Raw genomic sequence first — 14,525 nt, forward strand, 5'->3', positions numbered from 1 at the left:
TTGGCCAGCTAAAGAATTTCCCCTCTGTATCAAGGTGATGTGATGTGACTGCAGAAACAAAGCTTAGATCCCAAAAGTCATTCCTACACACCACTGCAGGAGTTCCCTTTTGCACACAAGGGAGCTGCCTTCCTTCCTTTGCAGGTAGTTCTTTTGCTTTGCCCACATAACTTGCACAGTTGCTTAATAGTCATTAACTGGGAGAGCTAAGATTGCAGTTGTTGAGCAAAGCATTACTATGTGAGTATCTCACTTAATGCTTCACTCAATAAACCAAGGTTCTGGTTCCAGTTATAGTTGTAAGTCAAGGAGTTGTAGGTATAAAATTCTAAGCTTCATCATTGTCTAACCAAGCAAATAAACTTACATGGCTCTCGGTCTCTTTTCCTTCCAGTAACAAGATCACAGTTAGTTAGCTGAGCATAATCTGTGCAATCAATAAAGGGGATCTCCAAATCACTTAGCAAAGCAGGCCAGTTGTCAACTATTATATTCCAGTAATTTTTATAATGACTAAAGATGTTTGCCTACACCAGATTAGAATTTAGCCCTTAAGTGTTTTGTCTTTGCTCATCAAATGAGAAGAATTATGCTTGTCCTGGCACATAAAAATTGGGGAGTGGGACTCATTCTTGTCTATTTCTAGTAAGTGCTTGGCTTGGGATTCAAAATAGATGCATTGTGGATCCCAGTGATTCAACTCATAGCCCTGAAAATCAGTCTGGGAGAAGATATGACTAGCTAATTTTTCCCACTACATTTTTGTTTTAAAGCTCTTCTTTTCCTACATACTCAAGTTCTTTTGAAAAGATGCAAGCAACATGTAGTCAGATGAGGCAAGGAGGGAAAACAGTCTCCTACAGTAGACTTACCAGCTGATTCCTAATATTGAGCCATTGTAGCTCAACATTAGAGGGCATCATAGTAGGAGTCTGACCTTGAAAAAAATGAAGCAGGATTGGAGAGATTAATATTTGCATAGGAAATCACTTATGCAAATATTAGCTATGAGGGCTAAAAGTACAAAATGCCACATGACTTCACTAGGCATCAATCTTGACTCCAGGAAGTTTCACTATTTTTTATATCTAGAGGGTACTAGATTGGGGAGTAAAAGGGAGAAGAGGTATGCTGGAAGCAGTGGTGGGATTCAAATGTTTTTACTACCAGTTCTGTGGGCGTGGCTTGGTGGGCTTGGTGGGTGTGGCAGGGGAACGATACTGTAAAATCTCCATTCCCACCCCACTCCAGGAGAAAGTTACTGCAAAATTCCATTCCCTCCCCACCCCACTAACCTGCTTTCCAGCTCCTTTCTCCTGTGCAGGGCAACAAAAGAAGACCCAACCAATCAGCTTGGACTCGGGAGGCAGAGAATAGATGGGGCAAGGGCCAGTCAGAGGTGGTATTCTGAACTACTCAAAATTTCCACTACCGGTTCTCCAGAACTGGTCAGAACCTGTTGAATACCACCTCTGGCTGGAAGGAGAAATAAGAGTCAGAAATAGAGAGAAGGTCGGCTCCATCTGCTTTTGGTTTGTTATATATACCCCTCATTTACTTTTGTCCAACCTATCCTTGGCATGAAATGTAGCTCCTGCTACTTCTTTGTATGTAGTATGTAGCTTCGAAGTATGTAGCTTCAATAGAAGAGAGTTTGGCTCATTTCTGAATTGAACAAAAACGGGCTGAAGTCTTTGCAGTGATTGACAACTCCCCAGAGCTAGTCTTTGGAGGCATTTGCTGAAGTGGTTCCCAGCCAACGCAATACGACCAGGAAATGACCTTGTCAAGCAGTTGTGTGGAATCAGCCAGCATAGTTGCTATGCTGTGATCACAGAGGAGTTGTAGAGTTAATAATACAATTAAGCTCAGTAACCCTGAAAGAAGCTCTTGCACTTTAAATTGAAAAGGCTTGGAGCCTCTTGGTTCCACTTCTATGGCAAGATTGTCTGATTCCAAACAGGCCAGCAGATAGAAATCAGAAACTATTAATTCCTGGCTGTCTACCAGCTTCACTTGTTAAGAAGAGAATTGATTTTCTGCATCAGGCACGCCAAGCGCTGACCAAGTGCATGGCAGGTAGAATGCTGCAAAGTTGGGATAGATATCAGTTTGTCCAGTGCAAAATATTTCTCTTCAGCCTGTTTTCTCCCTCCTTTTTTCACCCCCAGGCTTATCCAGAATCAGATAACAGTTCAAGGAGCCAGGAGTTTAGCTGATGCTCTCCAAGACAATACTGCTCTCAAAGAAATCTGGTAAGGTCATCCATAGGGAATAACACCTACCAATGAGCCTTTAGCTCCATGCTCTTTGTGGAAACTTCACTAAATTGAATAGGGAGAAAACAAGAATGGGATGCCCTTGCCCTCTTAATGGAGCAAACTACAAGTCTCAGAAACCTTAATTACTGGCCCAATTGCTTAAACCTGCCAGAATTCAGCAATACTTGACTTAAAACAGTTTGTTTACTGACCATTCAAAGTTATAATAGTATTGAAAAAAGTGGCTTATGACCGTTTTTCACACATATGATTATTGCAGCACCTCCATACTCACATGATCAAAATTCAGATATTGGTAACAAACTCATATTTATGATGGTTGCAGTGTCCCAGGATCATGTGATCACCTTTATCAATCTTCTGACAAACAAAACCAATGGGAAGCCTGATTTACTTTCTAGCCATGCTACTAAGTTAATAACTGCAGTAATTTCATTTAACATCTGTGACAAGAAAAGTTGTAAATGGAGCAAAACTCACTTAACAACTGTCAGCAACAAAAATTTTGGGCTCAGTTGTGATAGTAAATCAAGGATTATCTTATTTGGATGATCACAGGTATAAACTAAAACATGCTTTTGTGGGTGGTTTCTGTAGACATTTGCATAAACTCTTTGACTCAGTGCTTTAGCTAAATTAAATATGCCTATGTGCTGCTTATAATTATATTTCCTTATCATTTTTGTGCTTTATGCAAAGGTGGGCAATTGATGATCCTTCAGATGTTTAACCAATAATGAGGGAGGCTGACAGCTGTAATCTATCAGTATCTGGAAGATTACAGATTTGCTCTCCCTGTTAACAAGGACACACAGAGAGAGAAGTTCCCTAGGTGGTGACTTATAGCCTCATCCTTATTTATTTATTTGATTTGTCAATTGCTTACAAGATAATAGGAATAAGTATAAACATGAATTAGAATACAGGAAATAGGTACGAATAAATGGGTACAATAAGACAGGGACGGTAGGCACTATTGTGCACTTATGCACGCCCCTTACACACCTCTTAGAAATGGGGTGAAGTCAATAGTGGATAGTTTAAGGTTAAAGGAGTTAACCTTAAACTATCCACTATCCACTTAGAGGATGTAACAACAGAGTCAGGTAGTGCATTCCAGGCATTGACCATTCTGTTGCTGAAGTCGTACTTTCTGCAATCAAGTTTGGAGCAGTTTACATTGAGTTTGTATCTGTTGTGTGCTCTTGTATTGTTGCAGTTGAAGTAGTCATTGACTGGTAGGACATTGTAGCAGATAATTAAGTGCAACCGTAGGCGGCGTAGTTCTAGGTTGTCCAAGCCCAAAATTTCAAGCCTGGTGATGTAGGATATTCTGTTGCGAGCAGAGGAGTGTAATACTCTTCTTGTGAAATACTTCTGGACTCACTCAGTTGTATTAATGTCTGATATACAGTGCGGATTCCAGATAGATGAGCTGTATTCGAGTAGTCTATCAAAGATTTTGTATGACCTAGTTAGCAATTCAATATTACCAGAGGAGAAGCTTCATAAGATTAGATTTACAACTCTTAATGCCTTTTTTGGCAATGCTGTTACAGTGAGCTCTGGCGCTTAGGTCGTTTGATATGAATACTCCAAGGTCCTTGACAGTGTGAGGGTTGCCAACGAGGTCATATCCGCCTAGCTTGTATTTTGTATATTGATTTTTTTTATCAATGTATAGGACAGAGCATTTGTTGGTCAAGATTTGGAGTTGCCAATTGTTTGACCATTCAGACACATAATCAAGGTCGCTTTGAAGGACAGTAGCATTGTCAGTGGTTTTGAATAGTTTTACGTCATCCACAAAGAGGACGCAGTTGCTTATAAGATGATTGCAAAGATCATTTATGTAGAGTATAGAAAGTGTGGGTCCTTGGGTGACACCACTGTTAACTGGAGCAGGCTTTGATATGGCACTCCCTATTTTTACTATTTGTTGCCTGTTTGACAGGAATGCAGTAATACACTTATGAAGGGATCTAGAAATGTTGTAAGAGTTTAGTTTTAACAGCAGTTTGTCGTGTACCACTGAATCAAAGGCTTTGCAGAAATTGCGTCCATTGCTTTACCCTGCTTGAATAGAGTAGTCCATATGTTTTTACAGTGTAGGAGTTTTAGATTGCAGGACAATTTTTTCCTAAAACCAAATTGTTTTTTGGAGAGTAGGTTGTTTTACTCTTAGGTGGAGGGTTAATATTAAAATGTTAAAAGCCTTAGTTAATGTTTCTTAATTAATTCCACCCAATTAGATGCATAAAAATCTGAAGGAAGCAGAAGAGATCCAATTTCATTTCTGTTAAATTGAGCTCGCATCACAATAATTAAAGCAAATTCTTGCTAAAGAAGAGGAAGCTCAATTTGAGATCACCTTCCCAAAACAGAAGGATCAACTAAGCATCATTAGTTTCAGTATCCCTCTGGCACTGGTTAAACATAGAGAATGTATGAAAGGTTCTGTTAGTGCTCTGAAGTTTTTCCATATCTTACAATCAGAACAGCCATATCCTAGAACAAGGGTCTTCAAACTTGGCAAGTTTAAGATTTGTGGACTTGAACTCCCAGAATTCCTGAGCTAACATGACTGGAGGAGGAATTCTGGGAGTTGAAACCCACAAGTCTTAAAACTGTCAAGTTTGAAGACCCCTGTGCTAGAAGAAACAGGCAATGGAAAGAGCCATAAAAGAAGCTAAGGAGGGAAAAGGAAACATACTTATTGATATAACCTGAAGAAACAGTTATTTTAAAAAACTTTTTTTTCTATTTTCCTGTTTTCAACAGCTTAAACGGAAACCCAATAAGTCAAGAAGAGGCCAAAGTCTTTGAAAATGAAAAGAGACTCATTTGCTTCTGAGAAAGTTTTTCAAGATTGGAGGTAATTGTCATGCCAGGACCATTATAGCTTTATCAGACCAATGTCAGAAGCCTGAAAATGAACCCAAAACTTGAATAAAATGATCACCCTGTGTGCATATCTTGACATTGATGCTTGAAAGGGGGATTTTGCCTTAGTAAACCAGTTCTATCCTAACAGCATTTGTGTTAGGTTTGTGGGATGACTTTGATTTTATAGCAGCTTTCAAGTTACATCAGCAGGAACCTGGTTCAGAAGACAACCCTTAAATGACACTGAAACTGGAGGATCAGAATTGAGGGGACCCGTAGTTCATCTGAAAAAAATCTACTATCTGCCTTCTCCCTTACTCCACCCTCCCTCAAACGTTTGCCCCACATTTTTTTGGTTTTGTTGGTAGAAAAGTATTTGGATGCTGCTGTTGCAACAGACTTAGATCTACCAGTGAATCCCTTTCTCTTAGTGAGACATAGCAAATTGCCTTCAGTCAGTTTTTCCTTTGATGCAAACCATAATTCAGAGGAAAGGAATTATGGGGCAAAGGAAAATGGCAATATGGATTTCTCCATAACCTATTTCAGGTATTAGTATTTAAGGTTTAGACCTGATTTTGCATTACCACCCCTTTTAAGGATATGGAGAGTTTTGAGAAGAATTGCATTTTTCACAAAGGTTGTGGTAGAGTGCAAATTTGTACATAGGTGACAAATTTGTACATAAGTGAATGACAGAGTCATTCAAAGTCACTGGCTTCAAAGTCATGGATAAAGCTTTTTTATATGATCTAAGTGAGGCAGGCAATGTAGAAATGTGTTAAGTAATATATTTTCACACAGCTAAAAGGGGCAGGGTTAGAGTTAGTTTGATCATCATTTAACTCGCCATTTTGAAGCCAGTAACCATCACTGGGGATATCCCTGTTCTGCTACTGGGTCACTTGGAAGTTGTGCTAATTTACTCCTAGATGTTAGGGAGAAGAGAGGAAATGCATCTAACATGCTGACATAAATTGTCCTTAATTGTGGTTTAATCAAATGATTGGGTTGTGTGAATGTTAGAATGTTACATATCCTTTGTTCATAAAACATTCTTTTTCTAGTGTTTTGATTATCCAAGGATATTTCATAAGGGCTGGATCTCAGCCTCAATATGTTGGAAGAGAGGTATGGTATAAATGACAGATATTTGGGGGATGCTCCAATATTTAGTTGTATTTCTTTTGCCTTGAATTATATATATTCATTGTATATAATTTCATTAGTTCTCTTCCACGTCCTTTCAAACATAGACAAACATTACACAAAACATAAATACATAAAACTTCTTTTTGGAAAGCGGCTTACCCCGGGTTAAATCTTTTTGTACAGACATAAATCAAATTCGTACTCACTTGATATACTATTTCATATCTTATTTAACATTCTATATTTTCTATATATTTTCTCTCTCCTATTCACTCTTTTAATTCTATTTTATTTATTTCATCTCAATTTAAATAATTATACTTGCATCTTTTGTCCGTTCTCTTTCCATCATCTATCCTTTCTTTCTAATACAGTATTTCTCCTGTAAACACTGATTGAAGTATGACAACTTTTTATTTTTCCCCTAAATTTAACACTTAAAATAATACATATTTTCCATACTGATTCTGCTTCTGCTTCGTACATTCTAAGTACTACATTTCAAAATAATAAAACAAGCAAATAATATTAAATTTAATAAGTAATAATAAAACAAAAAAAGGAATATTGAGTTTATGATATAATAAGAACAATGTTTCATAGGAAATTAAACTCTATTATTAAATCTTAAACATTTTCATAGCTTCCCTTTAATGCATTATTAACTCATATAATATTTTAATTTTCTAACTCAGTTTCAAATACTAATATCTACAATACAATCTTATGTACTTTTGCAGAATCATTTTTATAAAATTATATCTTACCCCTTATCTCTGAAAAAAAACCTGTTTTTTAACATCTTGTTTAAAACCTTTATGACTTCTCTTTCCTTTTTCCCTTCCTTTCTTGTCAATTCTAGCTTTTTGACCACCACCTCCCAGCCATCTCTTAATCTTCCCTCTCTGTTGTATTTCTCTTTTCTGTTGCTTTCTGACATCATATCGATTTTTCATCTTATTTTTATTTTTCTTGTTTGCTTTTTTAAGTCCTAAGTTCACCTTTTCCTTACCCCACTTTCGCTTTTCTTCCTCCACTAAGAGTATCTGTCCAGCCTTCCTGTCGTTGTTGTATTTCTTGATAGGTAGAGATCGCCATTTCTAAAAAGTGGAAAATAGATCCAGAAGAGCCCTTGTCTTCTTGTTCCTCTTCTTTCAATTTTTGAAATTCCATTTGTAATTCTTCAAAAGATAGTGCCATTTTTCCTTTTTTTTTTTAAACAACCCAAAAGCCTTTCAAGAAATAGTTCACAAAAATCCCAAAGTCACAAAGCAAACCAAATCAAATCAAACAGTTTCATTTAACACTTTCTTCTTTCTATATCTTCACTTCCTAGGGTAGAATTCAAATACACAGTTCCAAAGTAGTCTTCTAGAAGTCATAATATCTTTTATTTCTGATCCTATACACTTAAAGCAGTCTCCTTCAGTACAATCTTAAAATAAGTCTTTACCTCTTCCCTTCCACTTGTAGGAAATAAAAAGAATTTTAGATTTTTAATTCCAGTGTCCAGAAATCCTTTATCCCCTTGGCTTTAAATTTCAAGTTAGATTACCTTCTATGCCCAAGTAGGTTTTCCAGATTTCCATCTGCTGTTTCTGTGGGAAGGGAGAGTGAAAGAAAATAACTTTCCCTTTCCAGCTTTGTTCCGCTGCTTTGACAATCTTCTTTGGGAGACAATGTATCCTTCAAACGATTTAGTTTCCAGGGTATTTAGAAGTTTCTGTTGTCCCGGTTCAGCCAACACTTTCGCTTTCTCCTACTTCCTCCAGCACGAATCTTACCCGGCTGCAGGCTTCTTTGTGGCGACCATTGCTGCCCGCCGCTCCACTGCCTTGGGAAAAAGGGGTTTTGCCGGCTGAGGAGTGGGTTTGTGATACCCCCAAGCCCCAATTCGGATCCCCTCTCTCTTCGGCTGCCTCTATGGGGCAACCATATCCCCCAGATCCGTTTGGATCGGAGGCAACTCGGCAGCGAGCGCTGCAGGAATCGCGGAGGATCGCGAATTCCTGCTGCCGCCGAAGCCTTGCAAAACCAGAAAAATGTTTTACTTTGATGGAAATACAATTTATGTTACAGTTTGGTCTGAAGAAATGTATTCCCTTTTGCATATTATTTTGTTTCTCATCATGTGGCAGAAACTCACCAATATGTAATCAAAGTTCAATTTGTTGAATGAGTTATTTTCTTATTAAAGTATTTTTATTTTCTGTTTTTCTTGATTTGTATTTGTCCTGGTTACATTGTAGATTACTTTTCTTTCATATATGCAATACTTTTAAAAAGATATGTAGAAATGGTTTAATTAACACCACTGATTACAAGTCAAAGCACCTAGCAGTCCACATTTTAGTTTACCCATGACCATTGTTACCAAGAGGAAAAAGGCATCCTCTTGCAATCTTAAGATAACAGACATGTTGAATGAATTATTCTTTTGTAAATGACCAAATGTGATTCCTCTCCCTCTATGGCACCATATATTTGAAATCAATTCAAAATTTTCTTGTGGAGAAGTATAGAGGTTATGATTATCTTATACGAGGGTTGCTAGAATGAGGGGGGGAAAGGTTTAAAATAGTATTAAAATAATGTGAACGATGACCAGAAAAACAACATAGAGTATTCAATTCCATTTTTCAGCCTGAACTAAAAATAGACACTAATACATTACATTATCAGTGTAATATATTCTAAAAAAATTGAGAAATACAACATTGACAAGTCCTTTAAAAATAAATGAAAAGTAGGTTATCTTACTTTAAAGTTATCACTTTAAAAAAGCCCTCTTATTTATGCCTAAAATCTCCACAAATGTCCATATCCTACAACAAATTTGGGTTAAACGTATGCAGTTATTTAAGTAATTACAACTTATTTGTAGTTTAAGGGGCTTAACTGTTAAGGGGAAAATGTTGAGATATATAAAAGTCATGCCTTTCTGCTGTCTTTTGGCATTTTTTAGACTGACAAATGATTACAGTGCAGAATGTAGAAGTGGGCTAGGGTTAATATAAACCTCGGTTTTCCAATCTAAGGCTCTTTGCATCTCCTGGATTGGGGTAAGGTATCTATTCAACATAACAGGACAATCCCAAACTAAGAGAAGTTCACAACAGCTATCTACAGGCATAGTGACGGCTGCAGTGGCACATAGAAACATACAGATCTGGACCTGATTGCCAACTTGGTGACAGAGGACTCCCATATATTGGTATTTTCATTCTCAGGAATAAGTCAAAGTATATTTAATGGATTCCATGACAATTATGGGTTTGCTCCTAGTTATCCAAGTCATATGAACAGTTGTAAATATTAAATGGCTTTTGCCTCCAAATAGTGCTATATAATTTTGATGTGAATATTAAATCTGCTCTTTGTTGTGAATGGATTATTTCCTGGTCCATATGGAACTACACCCATTTGCTGGACAGCTGGCACAGCTTATGGATTCACCTGATCTCTGGCAGGTGCTTAGGAGTAAGTTGCTTGAGGACCTGGTGTGCTGCTGACAGGAAGACTTAAGTTTTTCCCATGAGGCCTCTCTATTGACCAAAATCAGTTGGTTCATTGGTTCTTCAAGGACCTTGTAAATATACAGTTGCCAAAGGAAAATCTGGGGTGAAGATGGAGGATAATGAAAACAGACCAAGCAGGGATACATAGTCCATTACAATCAGAGAGGTAAAATAATTTGTCCTTTCTTATTGCATCATCAGCTAGTGATTGTCAAATAGCTCCTTTTCAGATGGACAGTATCTGTTAGGATAAGGACTGTCCTATTGATCTTTCATTTGGCCACTGACCAGTTTGCTCCACATTTTGCTAGCAGGGTTGCTCCAATAGTATGATCTGCACTCCAGTTGATCTTCCAATGGCTTCCAGGTAGCAGGGTCAGGTAAAAATAAAATTAACTTTAAACATTTAATGAACTTTAATTACATGTAAGCAATACAAATATTTATCAGCACACTTAAAAATTTCCTCCTCCTGTATTAATATTAATGTATTAAGAATTTTTAGGGGATGCTCTAGGGATGCCCGGCAGTTGTAGAGCCACAGTTTCTACACCCAACATAGACCATGGCTTACTGAATGGACAATTTCATACAATGCTTTAAAGTAAATCACATTATGGCAAGGGGTGGTATGTAAATTCAACCATTCTCTCCCCTTCATGGCTATCTCAGCAAAAAGGGAAAAAAATAAACAGCTCTTCCTTCTTGGAATCACTAAATCACTTCATTTTGATGGCCAAATGCAGTTCTAGAATGAATGCAAGATCCAGCTGTTTCACTAGGTTTCTTGGAAAACACATTTTCAACTGCAAGGTACCATGGCAAAATAAAGAGCAATGGGAGTTGGCAGCTCATAATGGAGCTTTGTTCAGCAGAACTCAGGTCCCTGAAACTAAAAATAGGCTTGTGTTGCAAGTTAAAAGACACCAAACCTTTCAGACACCTTTCAAAAGTATTGTGCTAAATATAGTTCCCATGGAGGTAAAAACTGTTTTCATTTGGAGCCTTTTCCATTATTGTAAAAAAAAAAGTGACTCTGCAAACTGCAGATGAGAACCAGCAAATATGGTGATATTCTGACTGGCCCCGCCAACATTTATTCTCTGCCTCCCGATTCCCAGCTGATCGGCTGGGTCTTCTTTTTTTGCCCTGCACAGGAGAACGGAGCTGGAAAGCAGGTTAATGGGATGGGGAGGGAATGGGATTTTGCAGTAACCTTCCCCTGGAATGGGGTAGGACTAGAGATTTTGCAATATCCGTCCTCTGCCACACCCACCAAGCCACACCACGTCCACCAAGCCATGCCCACAGAACTAGTAGTAAAAATTTTTGAATCCCACCACTGCTCAGTTGGTATATCAAATACAAAGGGGTGCCGTTGGGGTGGTGATGATGTCAAAAAAAGTCAAGACCATAGCTGTAACCATGCAAATGCATACTTGTTTTATAATTTGTAAGCTACCCAGAGTCATCTTATAGGAAAGATGAGCATCATAAAAATAAATAAATAAACAAATAAATAAAGGATTGCAGCTGCCATTTTGACTTTTTGGATACCCATGTGAATCCTGCTGCAAACATGGTGACTTCACACAATGTTTGAAAATCTAAATGGAAGCTGAGGTAAATGTATGGGAAAAGCTCCAGTTACATGTGGGTACAAGGCTTGAACTAAGACCAGCTCTGTCTCAATATTGGAAATGAATCAGCCCTTTCTTTCCACGAATGAAAATCAGAAATATTTTCAAAGAGCAAAGGGGCTGCAATTTAGAATGTGATATTCTCTACAAACATAAAAATACTTGTGGGTTCTTCCCTCTGATGCATGTTGTTCAGTCAGAGCTGAAATTTTCCAAGATGTTAACAACTGCTAAGGACTATTTTCATCAGCTTTCCAACATGTGTTGTTGAGTCAGAGGTTAAAAAATAGTGCAAAGCCAACATGCATGAAGAGTGATGTAAGATGATCTAATGATTAATAACAAGTTCATATGTCAGACGAAGAGACTCTTGAAAGATAGGAGTATGGAACTACAATTCCCACTATGCCTTCTCACTGGCCAAGCTGAGACTGTGGGAAAACTAATTCAGTCATTACTGAGGGCAGCATAGTCTTCTGTGAAAATAAAAAATGGCCTCAGATTATACTGTTTTGAAATTATGAATTTGTAAAGTAGCATATCACAAAGCACATTTAAAAAGCTTTCTTCCTTTCTTTTCATTCATAATGTGGGAATATTTTCCATAATGAAAATTTCATCTAAAAGCACACCCAATTTCCAAGATCTATCAATATCATCCAGCAAGAAGTCATAAAAACGGCAATAAAAAAATAGCATTAAAAGAAAATAAAACACTGAAACAGTCCAGCGTAAAATGCTAACAGTTGAAATTTGACCATCATTAAACTAGAATAAAACTGAATGCCTGGGTAATTTTTAAATTTTTAAAAAGTGTAGTCTTAACTTGAAACTCCAGAATAGCACAATTCACTTACCGTATTTGCCGGCGTATAAGACGACTTTTTTGCCCCGAAAAACATGCCTCCAAGTGGGGGGGTCGTCTTATATGCCGGTATATCCACTGCCGGCTTTCGGATGCTTGTTGGACGCAGCGAAGGCGCCTCTGGCTTCCCGGATCCCCTGCGCCGCTTCCGCTTCATCCGCCGCCTCGCTCCGCCCGAGGCTGCAGCCTTCCTGCTCTTCCCACGGCTCCTGGCACTCCGCCCTGCCGCTGCAGCCCCGGGATTTCTGGAGGGCGTTTCTGGTGGTGGTGGGGGGTCGTCTTATACGCCGGGTCGTCTTATACGCCGGCAAATACGGTAGTTCTCCAAATTCCAAATGATTTAGGCTGTAATGTCCATTGATCTAGCAAGTGTGACATCTGGGGAGTGCCATGTTGAGGAAGGGGGGGGAGCCCTGCACGTCTCTTTGGGTGTCCAAAGAGATATTATATTCCCGGATCCAACTATCAACTATCTTGAGTTAGAATTGCCATAAGAGCTACACATATTTTTAACTGTTAGTGAAAGTTGCAGAGTGTGGAAGAGTCACCTAAAAACATCATAGGAGAGAAAGCTTTTAGCCCAAATTCTTCCCTGCTGAGAGTTTTTATAACTATGTTAAATTTATTGGAGAATTAATATAACAATTTTGTTGATTTTCTGCTGAAACATTCATTAAAATGACAATTCTGGAGTCTTCCAAGTTGTAAAATCTGAAATTAATGAAACACATGCCTGTCTTGGGCCTTCTAAAGCAGTGGTCGCCAACCAGTGGGTCGGGGACCACTGGTGGTCCATAGGAAAATTTTGGTGTCCGCAGAGAAATGTCACCCCCAAAGCAATTAATCCAGGCTGGGCAGGAACACAAGACCATATGGAACACGCCCATATGGCGTGCGGGAACACAAGGCTTGCATCACTTGCATTGTGAACAATGAGGGGAGTGGGGAAAGGCCAAAGGGGGGGAACTTGCCCCACGCGCCTCGCTTGGCCACTGGGCTGCTTCTTTCTGATTCTTCTGCTTTTGGCTGCATGTAAGGAAAGCAGCAAAAGTCTTTCTTTCTCTCCCCCAAACTCTGCCAGAAATGAGTCTTTGGGACCCTGAAAGGCATCCTGCTCCAAGAAGCTGCCCCAGCATGACAAGTCTCACAAAGACTCATTTCTGTTGGATTTTGGGGGAGAGAAAGAAAGACTTCTGCTTCTGCTGATTTCCTTGCACAATCCCAAATAAAGAATGATCGATCGGTAGGAGAACGGGGTGGGGAATTTTCCTGCAGACTTTTTTGGGGATTTTCCCAGGATCTCTGCCCTGGGAAAATGTCAGCATGCCACCATCAGTCAAAATTCCACAGATTTAAAATTATGAGTTTGGTGGTCCCTGAGGTCCAAAAGGTTGGTGATCCCTGTTCTAAAGAGCCTTCTGAGAAAAAGCAAGAAGTGACTGAAATATACTCATTGTCCATCATCAGCTGTGTTGGTAGGAGGAACTGACTTCTTTTTCTATATTTGAATGAACATTTAATCACTGCTGTAAAAAGACTTTCAATGCTAATAATGTGAGTGTTTGACATGGAATGTATAGATAGGTGTGATGGCTAGCTAGTATAGAAGCAATATATGCTTCTGTAATTTCCCTCTTTTCACATATAATAAATTTCATTTTTAAAGTTGATTACAGAGAAGACAGAATTATCTACAAAGCAGTTCAGAACACTGTCTTTACACATTTATAATCCCCAAAATGTACATGAAGCAATTGAACAGAATTCAGTGAAGAATCATTTTCCATGATGCTTGGATATAATAATCACACCAAGGGTCAGATTGCTTCTGAAGTCTAATGGCTGAGACTCTCTCTCTCTCTCTTCCTCCCTCCCTCCCTCCCTCTCTTTTTCCATGGAAACAGGGGATGAGGAAGTTCAGAGGAAATAGAGCAGTGTGTCTGTTTAGACTTCGGAAATCCAGGTGGGAAAACTTGGAGAAAAGAACTCCATCACAACAGGGGTACAAATATATAATGTTTTCTGTGCCAGGAAATAATTAAACAAAATTAGGTTTTGTGAAGTTCCATTCTGCAAGTTGGATACAAGATAAAATATGTGAACTGGAAATAGGATTAAAAATAATAGCCTATTACTTTTTTTAAAAAAATTCCCTATTCTCCAGATTTGCTGAAATACTAAT

At 38.5% G+C, this 14,525-nt stretch overlaps 2 protein-coding genes across 16 annotated transcripts in view; one reads left to right on the plus strand and one right to left on the minus strand.

Moving 5' to 3' along the window:
- The window catches only part of ZNRF2 (zinc and ring finger 2), a 282,520-nt gene that overhangs the window by 91,657 nt on the left and 176,338 nt on the right, over nt 1-14,525 (minus strand). The window lies entirely within an intron of this gene.
- Nucleotides 1-14,525, plus strand: part of NOD1 (nucleotide binding oligomerization domain containing 1) — a 94,236-nt gene that overhangs the window by 65,477 nt on the left and 14,234 nt on the right. For 9 of the 15 annotated variants that reach the window (XM_087946077.1, XM_087946076.1, XM_087946075.1 and 6 more), the window contains 2 exons: nt 2,172-2,255; nt 5,064-8,530. In XM_087946077.1, coding sequence (XP_087802203.1) covers nt 2,172-2,255; nt 5,064-5,136 — 157 coding nt within the window. In that variant the 3' untranslated portion in view covers nt 5,137-8,530. Of the gene's footprint in view, nt 1-2,171; nt 2,256-5,063; nt 8,531-9,790; nt 10,512-14,525 lie in introns of those variants that run through there. The other 6 variants (XM_087946082.1, XM_087946087.1, XM_087946079.1 and 3 more) reach the window with 5 other exon arrangements.

This window comes from Notechis scutatus, chromosome Z, assembly GCF_049901735.1.
Source record: "Notechis scutatus isolate UNSWTSFEM ecotype Mainland chromosome Z, rNotScu1.2, whole genome shotgun sequence".
Taxonomy (NCBI): Eukaryota; Metazoa; Chordata; class Lepidosauria; order Squamata; family Elapidae; genus Notechis; species Notechis scutatus.